Below are 16,502 nucleotides of genomic sequence, written 5' to 3'. Positions count from 1 at the left end.
AGAAGGAAACAGAGCAGTCACCCAGCCCACTAAGGACTCTGTCACAGGAAAGCCCCTCACTGACACCCTCCCTTTAGAGCCTATTTATTCTCAAGTCCACATTCTTCAACCAAAGTTAGCCTTCTAGTTTCCCAGCTCACAAAAAGATTGAAATAACAAAATATAAAGTGACCTGGCAATAAGAAGAGACAATTTCAATCCTCTAACTGGAGTTGAGTAATTACGATAACACACGGGTGTGGGTAAAATTAAGCTAATGCTTGCAAAATGTAAGCCAAGAGCTTCATGTATCATATAAATACAGAGATTGTGTTTTTGAAAGAAAAACTGGGACACAGTGAGCTCTTCCCAGGTGCAAAAGGGGTGTGGGGAGTTTAGTTACGATGATGATGAAATATTTGAATTTCTGGACTATTGTGATGGTGCAAAACCTATGCCATATTTACATGTCACTACGTTAAGAGAGTAATATTTATAAGATGCTCTAAAAATCACAAATGCCTGCTCTGTAATTTTAAGAAAAGAATCTGTTTTGAACATTTCCAGAACACCCTAAATGATCTTAAGGATTCATACAAGAATGAAGCAAAGTAAGTAGTGTCTGACATCTAAATGGAACCCTTTAAAATCCAATTTGTAGCTTTGAACAAATGGGACCATTTTGCCCATACTTGAAATTTTCTTCAATGATTTTTTAATTGCAGGAATGAAGGGCTAAAGAGTAATGAAGCACACTGACCAGCTTCAGTGAAAATGGAAACAGGGTCAGTGTGGAGGAGTTAATGCCAGACATGAGGCATTAGACACTTGTAAAATCTGTTTTTAAGCTATTGGTTTGAAGAATAGCCACATTCAGTGAACTTCTGTGTGAAAACCCTATTCAAAGGACAGGCTAAGTGTGAGGCATAAAAAAGTAACCATACTAATGTATTCAGGAGAAAATATATCACATTCAACGATCAAGACTTTTTTGTTGTTGTTTAAGTATATGTTTTAGCATTCTTTGTAGTAAAATAAAAATGTTTATAATAAAAAGAATTATAGGTGATACCAAATATATACTTACAGTTACACAAAAATGCCAAATTATGCCAAAACAGAATTTCTTTGGAGGTCAAGAAACCTCCAAAGATTTTCATTGAAAAATCTGAGAAGAATTATAGACTCTCTCAGCAATGCCCTAATGTTCTTGTATACAAATTTTAACATTATCACAGATTCCCAGGAGGCCAACCACAGACCCCTAGGAAGCCCTAGGAACCTCTGGTTAATAAATCCCTTTTTTTTTTTTTTAATTTTTATTGGAGTACGGTTGCTTTACAATGTTGTGTTAGCCTCCACTGCACAACAAAATGAATCAGCCATACACATATAGATATTCCCTCCCTTTTGGACTTCCCTCCCATTTAGGTTACCACAGTGCATCAGGTAGAGTTCCCTGTGCTATACAGTATGTTCCCATCAGTTGTCTATTTTATACATAGTATCAATAATGCATATGTGTCAATCCCAGTCTCCCAATTCCTCCCACCCCACCCCTTTCCCCCTTGGTATCTATACATTTGTTCTCTACGTCTGTGTCTCTATTTCTACTTTGCAAATAAGATCATCTATACCATTTTTCTAGATTCCACATATATGTGTTATTATATGATATTTGCTTTTCTCTTTCTGACTTAGTTCACTCTGTATGACACTCTCTAGGTCCATCCATGTCTCTACAAATGACCCAATTTCGTTCCTTTTTATGGCTGAGTAATATTCCATTGTATATATGTACCACATCTTCTTTATCCATTCCTCTGTTGATGGATATTTAGGTTGCTTCTATGTCCTGGCTATTGTAAATAGTGCTGCTATGAACATTGGTGTGCATGTGTTTTTTTGAATTATGGTTTTCTCTGGTAATAAATCTTAATCTGAAGGGTAAAAAACATACCTTGTACAACCAAGAAACATTAAAATAATCAAATAGATCATTTTAATTTCTCAGCTCTGGAGGGGAAAAAGCTATTTCAATTAATTGACTGATAAATTCAGGTAAAGTTCACTCATTTAACAATACACTTTAAGTATTGTGAATTTGTTTTCTATGTCTACTACTTTATCAGAACTGATATAAGAAGACAGACTTAGACCCAGGGACAGGTGACATAACCAGCCATTCTGGACCCAGGTGTCTGAGAACAGGACTGAATGGGCTTGGCCTCTGCAGAGCTGGTCTGAGCTCTTACACACAGCACTGCCTCCCAAACTACTTCCTCACTGGCCTCCTTCAGTGCCTGCCATTCCGTGCATCAAGGCACGTCTGTGGATCAAGTGACGGGGATATTCAAATACAGAGATGCATTAACCTGAAGGTACAAGGAAATAACTCCGGGAAGGTATACAAGAAGCCACATTAAAAACAAATACGTGATGGAAAAGAATTTAAATTTTTAGTAAGTTTTTGGAAGTTAAATTTAAAAAATAAACCAAAGACTTCAAAGGAATGTCCTGCTTGCCCTGGATTCCTTCTGAGTGTCCCAGCTATCCCAGGGGCCCTGCTCCACTTCCTCTTGCTGAGGAGCCCTACATTTGGGAAGTTTAGAAAGCACTGGGGGAGTTAATTTCTTGGGGGTGGCAGTTCAAAGGATCATCATCAACAGGTCTTTAGTAATATGAACAAACAATGAGAGATGTGGATGTCACTTCAGTATCTAAAGAACTAGTGTCCCAGATAGCCAGGAAAAATACGAAACAAAGCAGAATTCCATCCATCTTAACAGGGCAATAAAACTAAAGGACTCTGAAAAAGAATTATAAAAGGGTGCAAAGAACCCAATGGGATAACATTAGAGTGCCTCTGGAGACATTCATTCATGCGTTTGTTCATCTATTAAACAAATACTCACTGACTATCAATTATATACCAGGCCTTTTCTGGACACTGGGGATACATAACTGAATAAAACAAACAATAACAACAACAACAACAAACAAAACAAAAACCTTGCCCTTGTGGAGATTATATTCTTGTGGAGAAAGACATAAACAAGAAACATAAAAACAAGCAAATTACTTAGACACTGGAAGGTGACAAGTGCTATGGATTAAAAAATGTTTTAAAGCAGGAGTGTTAAATTTTAAATGGAGTGATTAGGAAAGCCTTATTGAGAAGGTAACATCTGAACAGAAACTTGAAGGAGGTGCAGGAATTAACCATGGGGATGTCTGGGAAAATAATGTTTGAGACGCAGGGAAGGACCAAATGTGTAAATCCTGACAAATGTGAGGAACAACAAGGAGGCCAATGGAGTGAAAGCTGGATTACGAGTGAAAGTAATAAGAAATAAAATTGGAAAAGTAAAGAAGGTCTGAATCACATTGTGCCTTTTGGGCCAAAACTGTAAGGACTTTGGTTTTTATCTTGAGATAACTAGGAACCCTGCTGGAAGTTCCTGAGTAGAGGAGGGACATGACCTGACCTACATCTTAAAAGCTCTCTTTGGTTGCTGTGTGAACAGACTGCGGAGGGCAGGGGTGGAAGACGGGACAGGTTCGGAGGCTCCTACAGTAAGCAAGAAGGGAAGACACTTTCAGTATCTTAAGAGATCCAAAGAAACACAAAATCAACTGAAGCAGTGAAGGAAGTTAGCTACCTAACTATGTGGGGACTGCAGATTTTGAGGGGGTATTGAGAGACCAACCCATTTTAAGTTATTGTCTCCCAGTTACCGTGACAATAAACAAGGCTAAGAATGTCCCCATATGTCCTACGGGCCTCTAGACTTTATGTTCTATTAGTAATTTATCCTCCAAATGGGGACACCTTTGAGAATGAAAGGAATGCTATTAATTACACCTGGACAACAGGTGCAAGAGAAGGTTCCTTTCAGATAGGGCAACCCTAATTACAAGGAACTTAGGAAGCCTGTGGATGGTTCCTTAAAAACCAGAGTTCGTTAGAGGAGGAAGACCAACTTGCTTACTGAATAGACATCTTTTAGCCTGGGAAATTTTAGAATTAAGAATAGAAATGAGAGGCTAAATCAGATCCACAGTATCAATATGTTTGTGTTGAGTTTAAGAATAGTCAATACATATTTGGTATGTTCGGTCTGTGTCTTATTTAAACTTGGCCTGTTGGAATATCTAATAGATTGCCCTTGAAACTCCAATTTAAAATGAATAATTGAGTAATTTATTTCAACCTGTGATTTAAGTTGAAAAGAAAATTATTTTTTACTGCATTTACTTGTAAATGTCTACCGTGAGCCAGTAACTGTTCTAAGCATTTTATACACATTGTAGGGGCAAAATCGTGCTTCAGTGGAAAACTATGCATTGATTTAGAGCACATTCTTCCAAGATTGAGTCTGATTCAACAAGAGCTACTTTACAGCTCTGTAGGTTGTAGATGACTGACAACAAGGCAAAACAATTTTGTCTGCGGACACGCAAATTCTGTCCTGTGAGAGCTTCAGTTGACTCTGCCCACTCTTCCCCACACGAAAGAAGTTAGTTTTGCCTCCATCAGCATGTTCACTTCGGTATTCCACATCTATAAAAGTGCTGATTTTGTGGACTCTCCTTTAAGCTGATTGCAACATCTTACCAGTTTTCTCCTTGTAGTGGGTTGACTAGTGTCCCCGCAAAACTCATGTCTACCTGGAACCTGAGTATCTGACCTTATTTGGAAATAGGGTGTCTGTAGATATAATTAGTTAAGCTGAGGTCATCCTGGAGTAGGGTGAGCCCTAAACCCAATGACTGGGATTGTGATAAGATGAGGAAAGGACACACAGAGACAAAGACACACAGAGAGAAGGCCACATCAATAAAGACACAGAGATTGGCATCCTGCAGCTACAAGCCAAGGAACACCAAGGATTCCCATGGCCATCAGGAGCTGGAAAAGGCAGGAAGGATTCTTCCCTAGAGCTTTCAGAGGAACATAGCCGTGTTAACACCTTGATTTCTTACTTAGCTTCCAGAACCATGAGAGAATACATTTCTGTTATGGTAAGCTCCTCAGTTTGTGATACTCTGTTATGGCAGTCTTAGGAAACTAATACGCTGCAATGAGTTAAATACAATCTTCAATGTGTTCAATTTACAGCTGTAGGAGAGTCATAATTTTACCTGCCTTTGAAAATTATTCTTTAACAGTGTTAGGTCATTCACACCTCCCAGCAATCCAATGAGGCAGGTACTATTTTTATCCTTATTTTATAGATGAAGAAACTGAGGCACAGAACAATCAGGCAGTGTTCCTGATGGGGTTTAGGACAGGCTACCCCCAAATACAGAACTTTGGCATAGTGAGTATTTTAAGGAATTTGAGAAACAGCATGTGCAGGCAGGACTTTCTGACCTTCCCCAAAAGCAGGTCACAAGACCCTCTTGTGAGAGGTGCCCTCCCTATACCCGGAGGGAAGGAGCATCCCTCTCCACAGACAGAGGGAAGGCAAGAGGAACCTGAATGAACAGACTTTGCTGTTTGCCCCTTTATTACACTTAGCTCACACCCTTTTCTGTCTTGTCATATTGTTCCATGGCTCGCCACGCTTCATCAAAACCAGCATAAAGATGCTCAGGTATAATAGCTTCTTGGGGTCTTCATTTCCTTATGAAAGCTCTGTGTCATGTCATGTAAAACTTATAGTAAACAAATTTGTATGCTTTTCTTTTGTTAATCTGTTACTGTTACAGAGGCCCCAGCTGAGAACTTAGAAGGGTAGGGGGAAATTTTTTTCTCTCCTACATTCTCAAAAGCATACCTAGGAAACAGTACAGCAAGCCATTCAACCCAGATGACCTCACTCCAGAGAGTGTGCTCTTAATCACTTTATTCTCCTGCCCCATAAAGAGCACTGGGATGTCCAAAAACTTAGGATTCCCGGTACTTATAAAGTTTAATTAAATAGACTTTCTAGAATTTTCCAAGTATTTGGAAAGTTTTGTCAAATATTCACATGCTTTAAAAGAATACATTTGTATTCATTTAAAGTACTTACTATTTTATTAAAGTACTTATTAAGATATTATTAAATTATAAAATCTTCCTTAAAGTAATTGTTACAATTAGATTTACAAATAAAATAATAAATACATGGAAAACTCAAAAAAAAACCCCTAGGTTTTACATTTATTACTTTAATGAGTCAAATATTTGTTTTTAAAATCAGTTACCCTCAAAAGTCTTCTTTGGACACAAAAGCTGCCCCCACTGACATCAGAATTCACTTTGACCTGTATTGTATTATGAAGAAAGTGTGTAGTACATATTTTGTTGCCCATCAATATCTTTGTCTCAAGTGAATTAATCAAACCCTTCAGCATTTAAGTTAGAATTCTCCAAAGTTCTTCAAACGAGCAGTTCCATCTCCTGGAACAATGCTTCCTCACCCTCCATGAAACGCTTATACCCAAATTCTACTGGTTCAGGATACAGCTCAAAGACTTCTTTGAACCCCAAAGTTAGCCCCCCCCGCCCATTTCCACCAAGTATACTCTCAGCACACTTACACAATTCTAATTACGTTTATGTGATTATTGGATTAATATTCAGCTTCCACACTAGACTGTGAGATCCCTGAGGACAGGGACACATTGGCATCGTTCTCCACCAAATCCAGAGCTTAGCACAGTGTCTGGAATATAGCCAGTGCTTAATAAACATTTGCAGAATGAAAGAAGTGATGAGCCATGTGGAGGGCATATGGCCCCTCTTTGGTGGGAAATTCCCCATTGTGTGTAATATTAGAAGGACACTGTTCTGCGTCTCCTACTGCTGACACCAAAAATGATAGAGGGAGACCTCTTCCCTCTTCCTACCCCCAGCAGCTAGGACACAGCAGGTAACCTACACCAGATAATCAGATGCTCTCACATAGGATATCATTCTCCGGCTGGTGATTCAAAGAGGCAGGGACAATTGAGAAATTACTTATGGCAGCACACAGATAGTCCAGCAGCTATACAACTGGGTGCCCAGCACAACAGATGTCCAGTGGCTGTGATCGTGGTATTGTCCATGGAGTTGTTCCAACCAGATGGCTGGCGGTGGTTCCAACTTCCTGCCTGCCGTGGGCCTTGGCCTGTTTTCAAAGCCTGGTTCTACAATGATTCTGTAAATTATATGTAATTCTTTCAAAATATTTCTTTTCTCCTTAAGCTAGACACAGCGGGTTTTCTGTTACTTAACAATGAAAACCTTGACTGATATACACACACACATACTCACACAGAATAACAGAGAATAAATCACGGAGCCTGGAAGTGTGAAGTGAAGCTGCCTTTATAAGACACAAAGTATTGGTCCATGTTTGGGCAGCATGTGGGTGCTGAAACAGAGGGCTTCTCTTTAGGTTGAAGCCAAATGTTATTCAGGTTATGACCGCTAATTGTAACTGAAGTAATTGCGAAATGTAGAATTAATCCACATTTCCCTAAGTGTAAAACAGGTGTGATTTGGAGATACTTGAGATTATTTTAGGTGGAATGCCCACATGGCATTAAATAATATTGAATCACACAGTGAGAAAGTGATTCCCTTTTCCATTGTCCTTCAATCCTTCTGATACCAGCAAGGATTGGTGGGTTGATATCTCTTTGATATTTCTTGAACACTTATTAAACTTCCTTTATGACAAAGAGAAGGCAGCCTCAGGCTCAGAACATTCACAGACAATAGTCTCGAGCTAGAATAGAATTACATTTATGTTTTAATTGTATTTAGTTTTCCAGTTACCTCCTATTTAGAGCAAGGCATGCTAATTTTCCATTTATAGTCACAATATAAGCCTTCTAAACAGATTTCTTTTAGTTAAAGAAGTGAGTCAACCTAAAAATATTGAGTACATAATAGCACAGGTAGAACACAGATAAGGCAAAAATCCTGAAGATGGTGAGTTACCATCTTCAGTTTAGAAGACACCAGGACAGGCCATCAATTAGAGACACAGATACAGAATGCAAATGACTAAAAACTGAAGTAAAATCCAGAACCCGAAAACAATAGCTACAACTCCTTCAGAAACATTTCTGAAGGCACACAAGTGCGTGATGGACAAACCACTACTTCACTGAAGCCCTAGACCCTGGAAGGCGGGGGATGGAGGGGGTGGAGGCAATGATTGTCACCATCATAAAACTAAAAGCAGGTGGGTTAAAAGGACAAGGCGAGGTAAGGCAGCACTTTCTTGAGGAAGAATCCACACAAATCCAGAACAGCCGTCTAACCTCATCCACCTCCTCATTCAGAGAAGGGATGGTCTCTTATACACAGAAGTAGCAAATGGCAACTCTCTGAATGAGAGTGATGGGTCAATCTTGTTATCCTTGGTGTTAAGGTAATATGATCTATAATTATACGTGAAAACTTAAATTTTTAACTTTATTCTTCTTGCTTCATTAACGTTCCCTTAAATCAGTAATTCTCAATTGGAAGGAGCAATTTTTTCCGACTACCTGTATATCAAAGATTCTAGAATGTTCCACCGGGGAGTAGGGATACCAGCTCTCCCTCACTTCTCACCTAGTTAGAACCACTGTTATAAAGAGAGTGTATCATGCCCATTTGGAGGGGGGAAGTGGAAGAAAAGATTCAGAACCACTGTTTCAGTGGGAACCATAAACAGTATAACTCCCACCCAGCCCATGTGACAGGTGTAGGGGTGGTGAAGAAAGAGGCAATCTCTTTACCTTTCAGCACCATACTATGTGGATAGAAGGTAAGGGTTAGGGAAAATTGCACCATAGTAATTTGTAAAATGGCTAGGCAATGGTTAAACAGCATCTGTATTTGGAAAAGGGGTTACCGCTCAGAACGAGTTTTTAATGACAAGGATCTGGTTTGCTCCAGCAGGGAAGGCCTTGTACGATAGATATAGTCTTTCTTTTCCTCCCTCTGTCCCAATCCTCCCTCCCAATTTCTTCTTTCCCTCCTTCTTTCTTTCCTTGTTTTATTTTCCTCTTAACCTCCCATTTTCTGAGTTACTGCGTATTTCTAGGGACAATAGCCCCCAAGGTTATCTGTGGCTTATTGGACATCACTAGCTTTCAAACTTTTTTCTCCAAAGCCTCACGACCGTACTGGGCAAGAGCTGGCAGGGTGAGACCCATTTTCCTCTGAAAGCAGGGGGTTCAGGGTGCAGCTCTGTGGTATTTCACATCCTGGCAGTACCACTTACAAGCTGTGTGACATTAAGCAAATAGCTTCACTTCTGTTGTGCCTCAGTTTTCTCATCTATAAAATGAGAGTGATAAAATCGTCCACTCGATTGGATTTTGTGAGGATTCAATGGGTGAGTTGGTATAAAGTACTGAGAACAGGAATAAGCACAGTATGATTGTTAGCTTTACATATTTGACTTCTCTCATAAGCTTTCCTTTCACAGAAGAGTTCTACTGCCCCCAAAAGATTTGAAAATCATTCTGCTACTTTTGCCCAGGGTTGTGGTCATCGTTCAAATTAGAATGCTCTTTAACCTATACTTTTCATCAATTTTCTCTTCTCTATCTCAGGTTAACTTCATTCTTCAGCATAGCTCCCCTCCTGCCCTCCCTCCCCCCACCTTCCCACTGTTTTCAAGGTCAGAGTCTCCCCACTGCTGCCTTTATCCAGTGATTCAGTGGATTCCCTCAGACTATTCTCATTGCATCACAGGCATCAGAAAGACCCTAATGGAACCCTCCCTTTTACCCTGAAGGAGACTTGGGTCCTGCCACACAAATTATCTCACCTAATTTCACAGTTAGTGAGAGAGGGAGGAAGAGATGTGTATCCTGACTCTGATTTCATTGCTTTCTCTGACATTACCTGTCTCCTCATCACTTGGTGGAACCATACACAGAATGATTCCAACTTCCCTTCCACTGCCAGAGCCACGTTTCTCTTCAATGACTGTTGAAGTTCTGCTCCCTTTAAAGAAGTCTCTGAACTCGTGATGTCTCTGGCCTCCTTTCTCCCCACACACAGCAGACAATCTGAGACCAGCATATTTGTTTGTTCTTTCATTCACCTAACAAGCTTTTTTTTGAGCATCAAAGTAGTTCCAGGGTTGAATGACAGGGTCCCTGTGTTAGAGAAGCTCACGTCCTGCTTAGACAGGCACTCAAAGAAATAACAAGTTACAGAAAAGCTGTGTGTAAGGGCTAGGACAGGGTTAATGCACAGAATGTTGTGGAGAAGGCAGCTCACCCAGCCTAGGGGTCATGGGCCAGGAGAGGCTTCCTGAAGGAGTTGACACCTAATCTGGTTCTTGGAGTAGGCATTAGCCAGATGAAGAAAAGGGAAAAGTCGCTTTAGGCAGAGGGAAGAGAATGTGGAAGGGAAGGCATAGGCAGTTAGTTGTGAGAGCAAAGAACTTTGGGGAAAGTGCCAGAAATTCTGTTCAGTAGGAGTGGAAAGTGTGACAGAGTAGGAGCCATGAGGTTTGAAAGACTGGGCTAGGTCTTAAAGGATCTTGTAGGTTGTACAAAAGAGTTTTATCATGGGAGACATGGGGAGTCAATGCAGGGGTTTAATCAAGAGGATAAGGACGTATTTTATTCTGTAGTGGCAGCATGGAAAATGAATTTTTTTTTTAAATAAATAAATAAATAAATAAGTTAATTTTTGGCTACATTGGGTCTTCGTTGGTGCACGCAGGCTTTCTCTAGTTGCAGAGAGCGGGGGCTGCTCTTCGTTCTGGTGTGCGGGCTTCTCACTGCATTGCTTCTCTTGTTGAGGAGCACGGGCTCTAAGCATGCAGGCTTCAGTAGCTGTGGCTCGCAGGCTCAGTAGTTGTGGCTCTCAGGCTCTAGAGCACAGGCTCAGTAGTTGTGGCACACGGGCTTAGTTTCTCCGTGGCATGTGGGATCTTCCCGGACCAGGGCTTGAACCCGCGTCCCCCGCACTGGCAGGAGGATTCTTAACCACTGCGCCACCAGGGAAGCCCAAGAATGAATGTTATTCACTGGATGTTATTGCACTAATTGATCCAGGTGAGATAAGAAACTGAGATATCGCAGCATAGAAATACACACCTGTGTCCGAAACATTCATAACCCACTGTTGAATGTCCCTATGAGCTGAATTCTTGAGGAAATCTTAAATACAACTTCACCATTGCTTTTCATTTACCTACATTTTCTTTAATAACCTGAGCTTTCGTTCCTTAACTGGGTTTAACCAGTTAAGTAAATAGTAAAACCAGATTGTCTTACTATTCCTTCCTACTGTTCTATTTCTAATCACCCAAGAAAGCCTTCTTCCCTTGTTTACAATTATCCTTTCAATCATTGATTTCAATGTCTGTTAAGGAACAGACGTACACAAAACTCATTTAACATCAAGTTTCTAATCTGGTAACATTTAACACGCAGATAAAAATGTACTTTATGAAATTTCATCTCTTTATACCTCTACCATGCCAATCCCAAAGGAGATTTTTGGATGCACTACATCAGTGGGTATCTCACATTTGAGTAAGTAACTCAGATACTTCATACAAAGTGAGTTTCAGATAAAGTATAAAGGATATTCAGTTGACCGTCCATCTGGGCAGGTTTCATATCTGCAGATTCAACCAACACTGGATTGAAAATATTCGGGGGAACAAAATTCCAGAAGGTTCCAAAAAGCATAACCTGGATTTGCCCCACACTGGCAACTATTTACATAGCATTTACATTGTATTAGGTATTATAAGTAATTTAGAGATGATCTAAGTATACAGGCGGATGTGCATAGGTGATATGCAAATACTATACTTGAGCACCTCGGATTTTAGTGTACACAGGGGTCCTGGAACCAATCCCCCAGGCATACGGAGGGACGACTGTGCTTTTAAAAGAGCCCTGATTAAATTTTTGTCAACTGTTTGATGAACCAAGAGACCTGCTAAGATAATTTCCCATCTAGAAAGATTAAAAGTTGAAACACTTTTTTTTTTTTTTGCAATTTTCATCACCCAAAATAAGATCAAAAGGATCCGGTTTTGAGTTGCTATTAATCTTATTTACATCTTAAGTAAAATTAAGATTCAGCCAGGGCTGGGAGTAGGCAAAGTGCAGAACAGCAGCTCTTTAGAAAGAACAACTCTCACTTTTCATCTTGTACTAAAATTTCGTTAACTTTTTCTGTGTTATGAGTAACTCGAGCGGCAGCAATCCTACGTTTGGTCGATGGAGTTTTTACTCATTGCGCGCGCGCGCACACACACACACACGCACACACAACCCTCTCAACCCTCTCTTTTTGTGCACTTCCATCCACCTTTTCCAGCTGACTTTGGCCCCTGGGTCCTCCCCTCTCCTCTCCCAGGTACTCACAGGGTCTGCGTACTGGGCGGTAAGCTGGGGATGCGGTGGATATCCTTGCAGGTGACTCTGAAGTCGTCCTCCTGGTGGCATTTGCAGGGCGGAGAAGGACACCCTTTCCCCCTCAGGCTCCTGGGCAGGACAAGAAGCAGCGCCAGCTGCAGCAGGGGCGTCGGCCTCATTGTCCTCGGGGCTCCAAGGCTATGTCTCCATCCTCCTCTATCGCCTCATTCTCAGCCCTCTGCGCCTCGGGTTCCCTCAGGCTGAAGGAGAGCGGGAGGGGTGGGAGGAAGGAGAAATCGATGGGGTCGTGACTTCAGCACCGAAGAGGAGGCTGGAGAGGGGAAAGAAGAGGCTCTCAAGTGCTCCGTTTCCCTAGGCAACCCTCCACCCAAACAAGCTTACTTACTTCACTTTCCTCGCCCCAAGCCACTCAGCCCGCTCCGTCTGTTCCCTGACAATCAGCGCCGGTCCGGGCTGTCCCCTCCGCTCTCCAACCTGCCTCACGCGCCCCTCCCATTACTTCCCTCCAAAGCCTAGTTTAGACGCCCCCTCCTTTCCTCGGCTCTAGACCCAACGGGCCACCTCTTCCCATGGGTGGGTAGCCTCCCCAGAGCGCTGCCTGTCGGGATCCACCCGCACGCACCCTCTATCCAGAGAAAGTTGCAGCGGAGAGGACCGTCCCGGGGCGGACGCCGCTGCCGCAGAACTTCAGCTCCTCCTGGCCTAGGACGCCTCTGCCGAGGGTCGGAGGCGGGCACACGTGGCTTGCCAGCCCGAGGGGCGGCCGAGGCCGGGGCGCGACACCCACGGGGGATCCTCACGGCTCCCCAACTTCAGCGCAAACCCGGACCGCTGGGGGCGCGCGGCCACTAGCGCAGAAATCGCCGCGGGGAGCCGTCCGGCGGCGTTCGGCGGGGTCCGGCTCTCACTGCAGCGCGCGGACTCGGCGAGGCAGGGCAGGAACTGGGCTCTGGCGCCACCTGCCGGGAGAACCGGGAACGGCAGAAACTGTTCGAGTGCCTTGAGTGGAACTCTTGAATCCAGCTTTGCGATACGGAGTTGAAGTCGACGTGTAAATTCTGGTCTGGCCAGGAATATTATCGAGCCATATATCCCCCCAGAAGATGGGAAGAAGAAGAATACTTAAGGGGCACACTATTGTCTACTCATCATCCTTCACACAGTAGCCAAGAAGATAATTTAAAATAAATATCAGATTGTGCCAATTTCCCTCTCAAAAGCTTTCAATTGCTTACTAATTCTTCTTGGGTAAAAGGAGCATATAGCATCATAAGCATCTTCTCACATGCTATATGGTTCCATTTATATGAACTTCTGGGACGGCGGGGGAAAGTTATGGTGAAAGAAATCAGAATAATGGTTAGGGGAGATTGACTGGAAAAGGACAGCGGAGAACTCATGGCGGTTATATTGATAGAAATGTTCTACATCTTGATTAGACTGGACGTAAGTGGATGTATGCATTTGCCAAAATCCATCAAACTGTGCACTTTAAATATGTGTATTTCAATTTTTGTAGTGGCTTTGTTCATAATCCCGCCAAACTGGAAATCACCCAAATGTTCTTCCACTAGGTAATAGATAAACAAAGAGTCATACATCCATACAATGGAATACTATTCCACAATAAAAAGAAGAAATAAAAAAAATTTTTAAAGAAAATTAAGTATAAATTCTTTATACTAACCAATGAAATCCTACTATGGGTGCCTGTAAACTTTTCCTGTGAAGAAAGTTTCCTGTGAAGAACCTAAATGTTTTAGGCTTTGTGGGCCACGTAGAATCTTTGTCACATCTTCTTCTCCTTCTTCTTTTTCATACAACCCTCTAAAAATGTAAAAGCCATTCTTAGCTTGTAGGCTGTACTGGAACAGGACTCGGGCAGGATTTGACCTAGAAGACAAGTTTGTTGATTCCTATTTTTCAAGATCCAGCCCTTACCATCACTTTGCTGGACCTGGAAAGAGACAAGTTTATTATCACCTCTGGGCTTTTGCTATTGTTGAACTCTATGCCTGGAACAATTTGTCCCCAGATCATCACATCATTCAAGTTGTTGTTTAAATATCGTAAGTTTTTCTGGAAAAACCTTTCTCAAGTAACGATCCCCCCATCATATTACCTCACCAAAGCACTTATCTCTGGTTATTATTATTAATTAGTTTACTCATTTATTGCCTGTCTCTTGCTGCTCTCCCATCCCCATCAAAATATAAGCTCCATGAAAGCAGCAACCTTGCTTTTTTTTGGCCACTGTATCCCTAACACCAAGAACAGTGCCTAGCTCAAAGTTAGGAAATAATAAATGTTAAATGAATGAATAGGCAATGGCTATATTAGCTATCTGTTGCAGCACAATCAGTAACTCCAAAATGTTAAATGTTGGCTTAAAACAACATTTACTACCTCAGAGTTTCTGTGGTGCAATTTGGGAGAGCTCTAACTGGATGCTCTGGCTTAAGGTCTATCATGAGTTTGCAAACAAAATGATGGCTAGGGCTGCAGTTATCTGATAGCTTGGCTGCAGTATCACGAAATTCACTTATTAGTTCTAGAAGCTGTCTCGCAGATTCCATCCAATTATCCACATAGATGAGTTGTATTGTCTGAGTATAGATCGTTTACTTCTTTTCCAATCTGGATGCTTCTCATTTCTTTTTCTTATTGGACTGCACAGGCTAGAAACTCCAGTACAATTTTGAGTAGAAAGATTAAAGGCAGTTATCATCTTGTTTCTAATCATATGGGGGAAATCATTCTTTCCTCATGAAATATGATGTTAACTATACAGTTTCCATAAATGCTTTTTATCAGGTTGAGAAACTTTCCTTCTATTCTTCTTTTCTTAGAGTTTTTAATCAGGAATAGGTATTAGATTTTGTCAAATGCTTTTTCTGCATCTGTTAAGATGAGTCAGCATTTTTCTTTTTTAGTTTGTTAATGTGGTGAATAAAAATGATGGATTTTTGAATGTTAAACCCATTTTGCATTCCAGGGATAAACCCCACTTGATCAGGACATATTAAGTTTTTTATTTATTTTATGATTAAATTTTCTAAAATTTGGTTATGAGTTTTGCATAGATGTTAACTGTTATTTTCTTTTTTGTAATGTGTTTGTTTAGTTTTTGTATAAGGCTAATTCTGCCATCATAGAATAAGTTAGAAAATATTCCCTCCTCTTCAAATTTGTGTAAGCCTGTGTAGAATCGATATTACTTCTTTCTTAGTTATTTGGTAGAATTCACCAGTGAAGCTATCTGGACATTGAGTTTTACTTGTTGGAAGGTTTTTAACTTCGAATTAAATTTCTAAAAATAGGTGGTAGGGCTATTCAGTGTATCTAATTCTTCCTGAGGCAGCTTTAACAGTTTGTGTCTTACAATGAATTTGTCCATTTTATCTAAATTTTTGAACTTATTGTCATAAATGTGTTCATAATATTCTCTTATCCTCTTCATATTTGTATAATCTGTTCTAATGTCAGCACTCTCATACCTGATACTGCTATTTGTGTCTTCTCTCTTCCTTTCCTGATAAGTGTGTCTAGAGGTTTATCAATTTTATATTCTCAAAGAAGCAACTTTTTGTTTCATAGATTCTCTATTGTTTTTCTATGTTCTATTTCATTGATACTTGCTCAGATCTTTATTATCTCCTTTCTTTTGCATCTGTTGGGTTTAATTTGCCCTTCTTTTCTTAGTTTCTTATGGTGAAGGCTGAGGTCATTGATTTGAGACCTTTTTAAAAAATAATATTGTATAGTGCTATAGATTTTCCCTATAAGTACTGCTTTAGAGACATCTCATAGGTTTTGATATCTTGTAATTTTATCTTCATTCGGCTGAAAATACTTTCTAATTTTCTTTTTTGATGTCTTCTTTGATTTCTGGGTCATTTAGAAGTGTGTTATTTAGTTTCCACATATTTGGGGATTTTCCACATATTGTTCTGTTATTGATTTCTAAATTTGTTCCACTGTAGAGAGAGAACATAGTTTGTATGACTTGAGAACTTTTAGATTTTGTGAGACTCAGAATAAGGTCTATTTTGACAAATGTTCAGTGTGTATTTGAAAAAAATGTGTATTCTGAATGTGTTCTACAAATGACAACAGATCAAGTTGTTGATAGTGTTGCTCAAGTCATCTATATTTTTGCTGATTTTTCTGTCTACTTGTTATGTCAATTA

General features: G+C 40.6%; 1 protein-coding gene across 3 annotated transcripts in view; it reads right to left on the bottom strand.

Moving 5' to 3' along the window:
- TSHR (thyroid stimulating hormone receptor) overlaps positions 1–12,541 on the bottom strand; it is a 153,978-nt gene extending 141,437 nt beyond the window's left edge. For 2 of the 3 annotated variants that reach the window (XM_036843096.1, XM_036843097.1), the window contains exon 1: positions 12,301–12,470. In XM_036843096.1, the coding sequence (XP_036698991.1) occupies positions 12,301–12,470 (170 nt within the window). Of the gene's footprint in view, positions 1–12,300 lie in introns of all 3 variants that reach the window. The other variant, XM_036843095.1, reaches the window with a different exon arrangement.
- Between the last annotated feature and the right edge of the window lie 3,961 nt (positions 12,542–16,502).

This window comes from Balaenoptera musculus, chromosome 2 (genome assembly GCF_009873245.2).
Source record: "Balaenoptera musculus isolate JJ_BM4_2016_0621 chromosome 2, mBalMus1.pri.v3, whole genome shotgun sequence".
Taxonomy (NCBI): Eukaryota; Metazoa; Chordata; class Mammalia; order Artiodactyla; family Balaenopteridae; genus Balaenoptera; species Balaenoptera musculus.
Note: the sequence above shows the minus strand (reverse complement) of the source record. Positions and strands in the feature narration are given on the sequence as shown.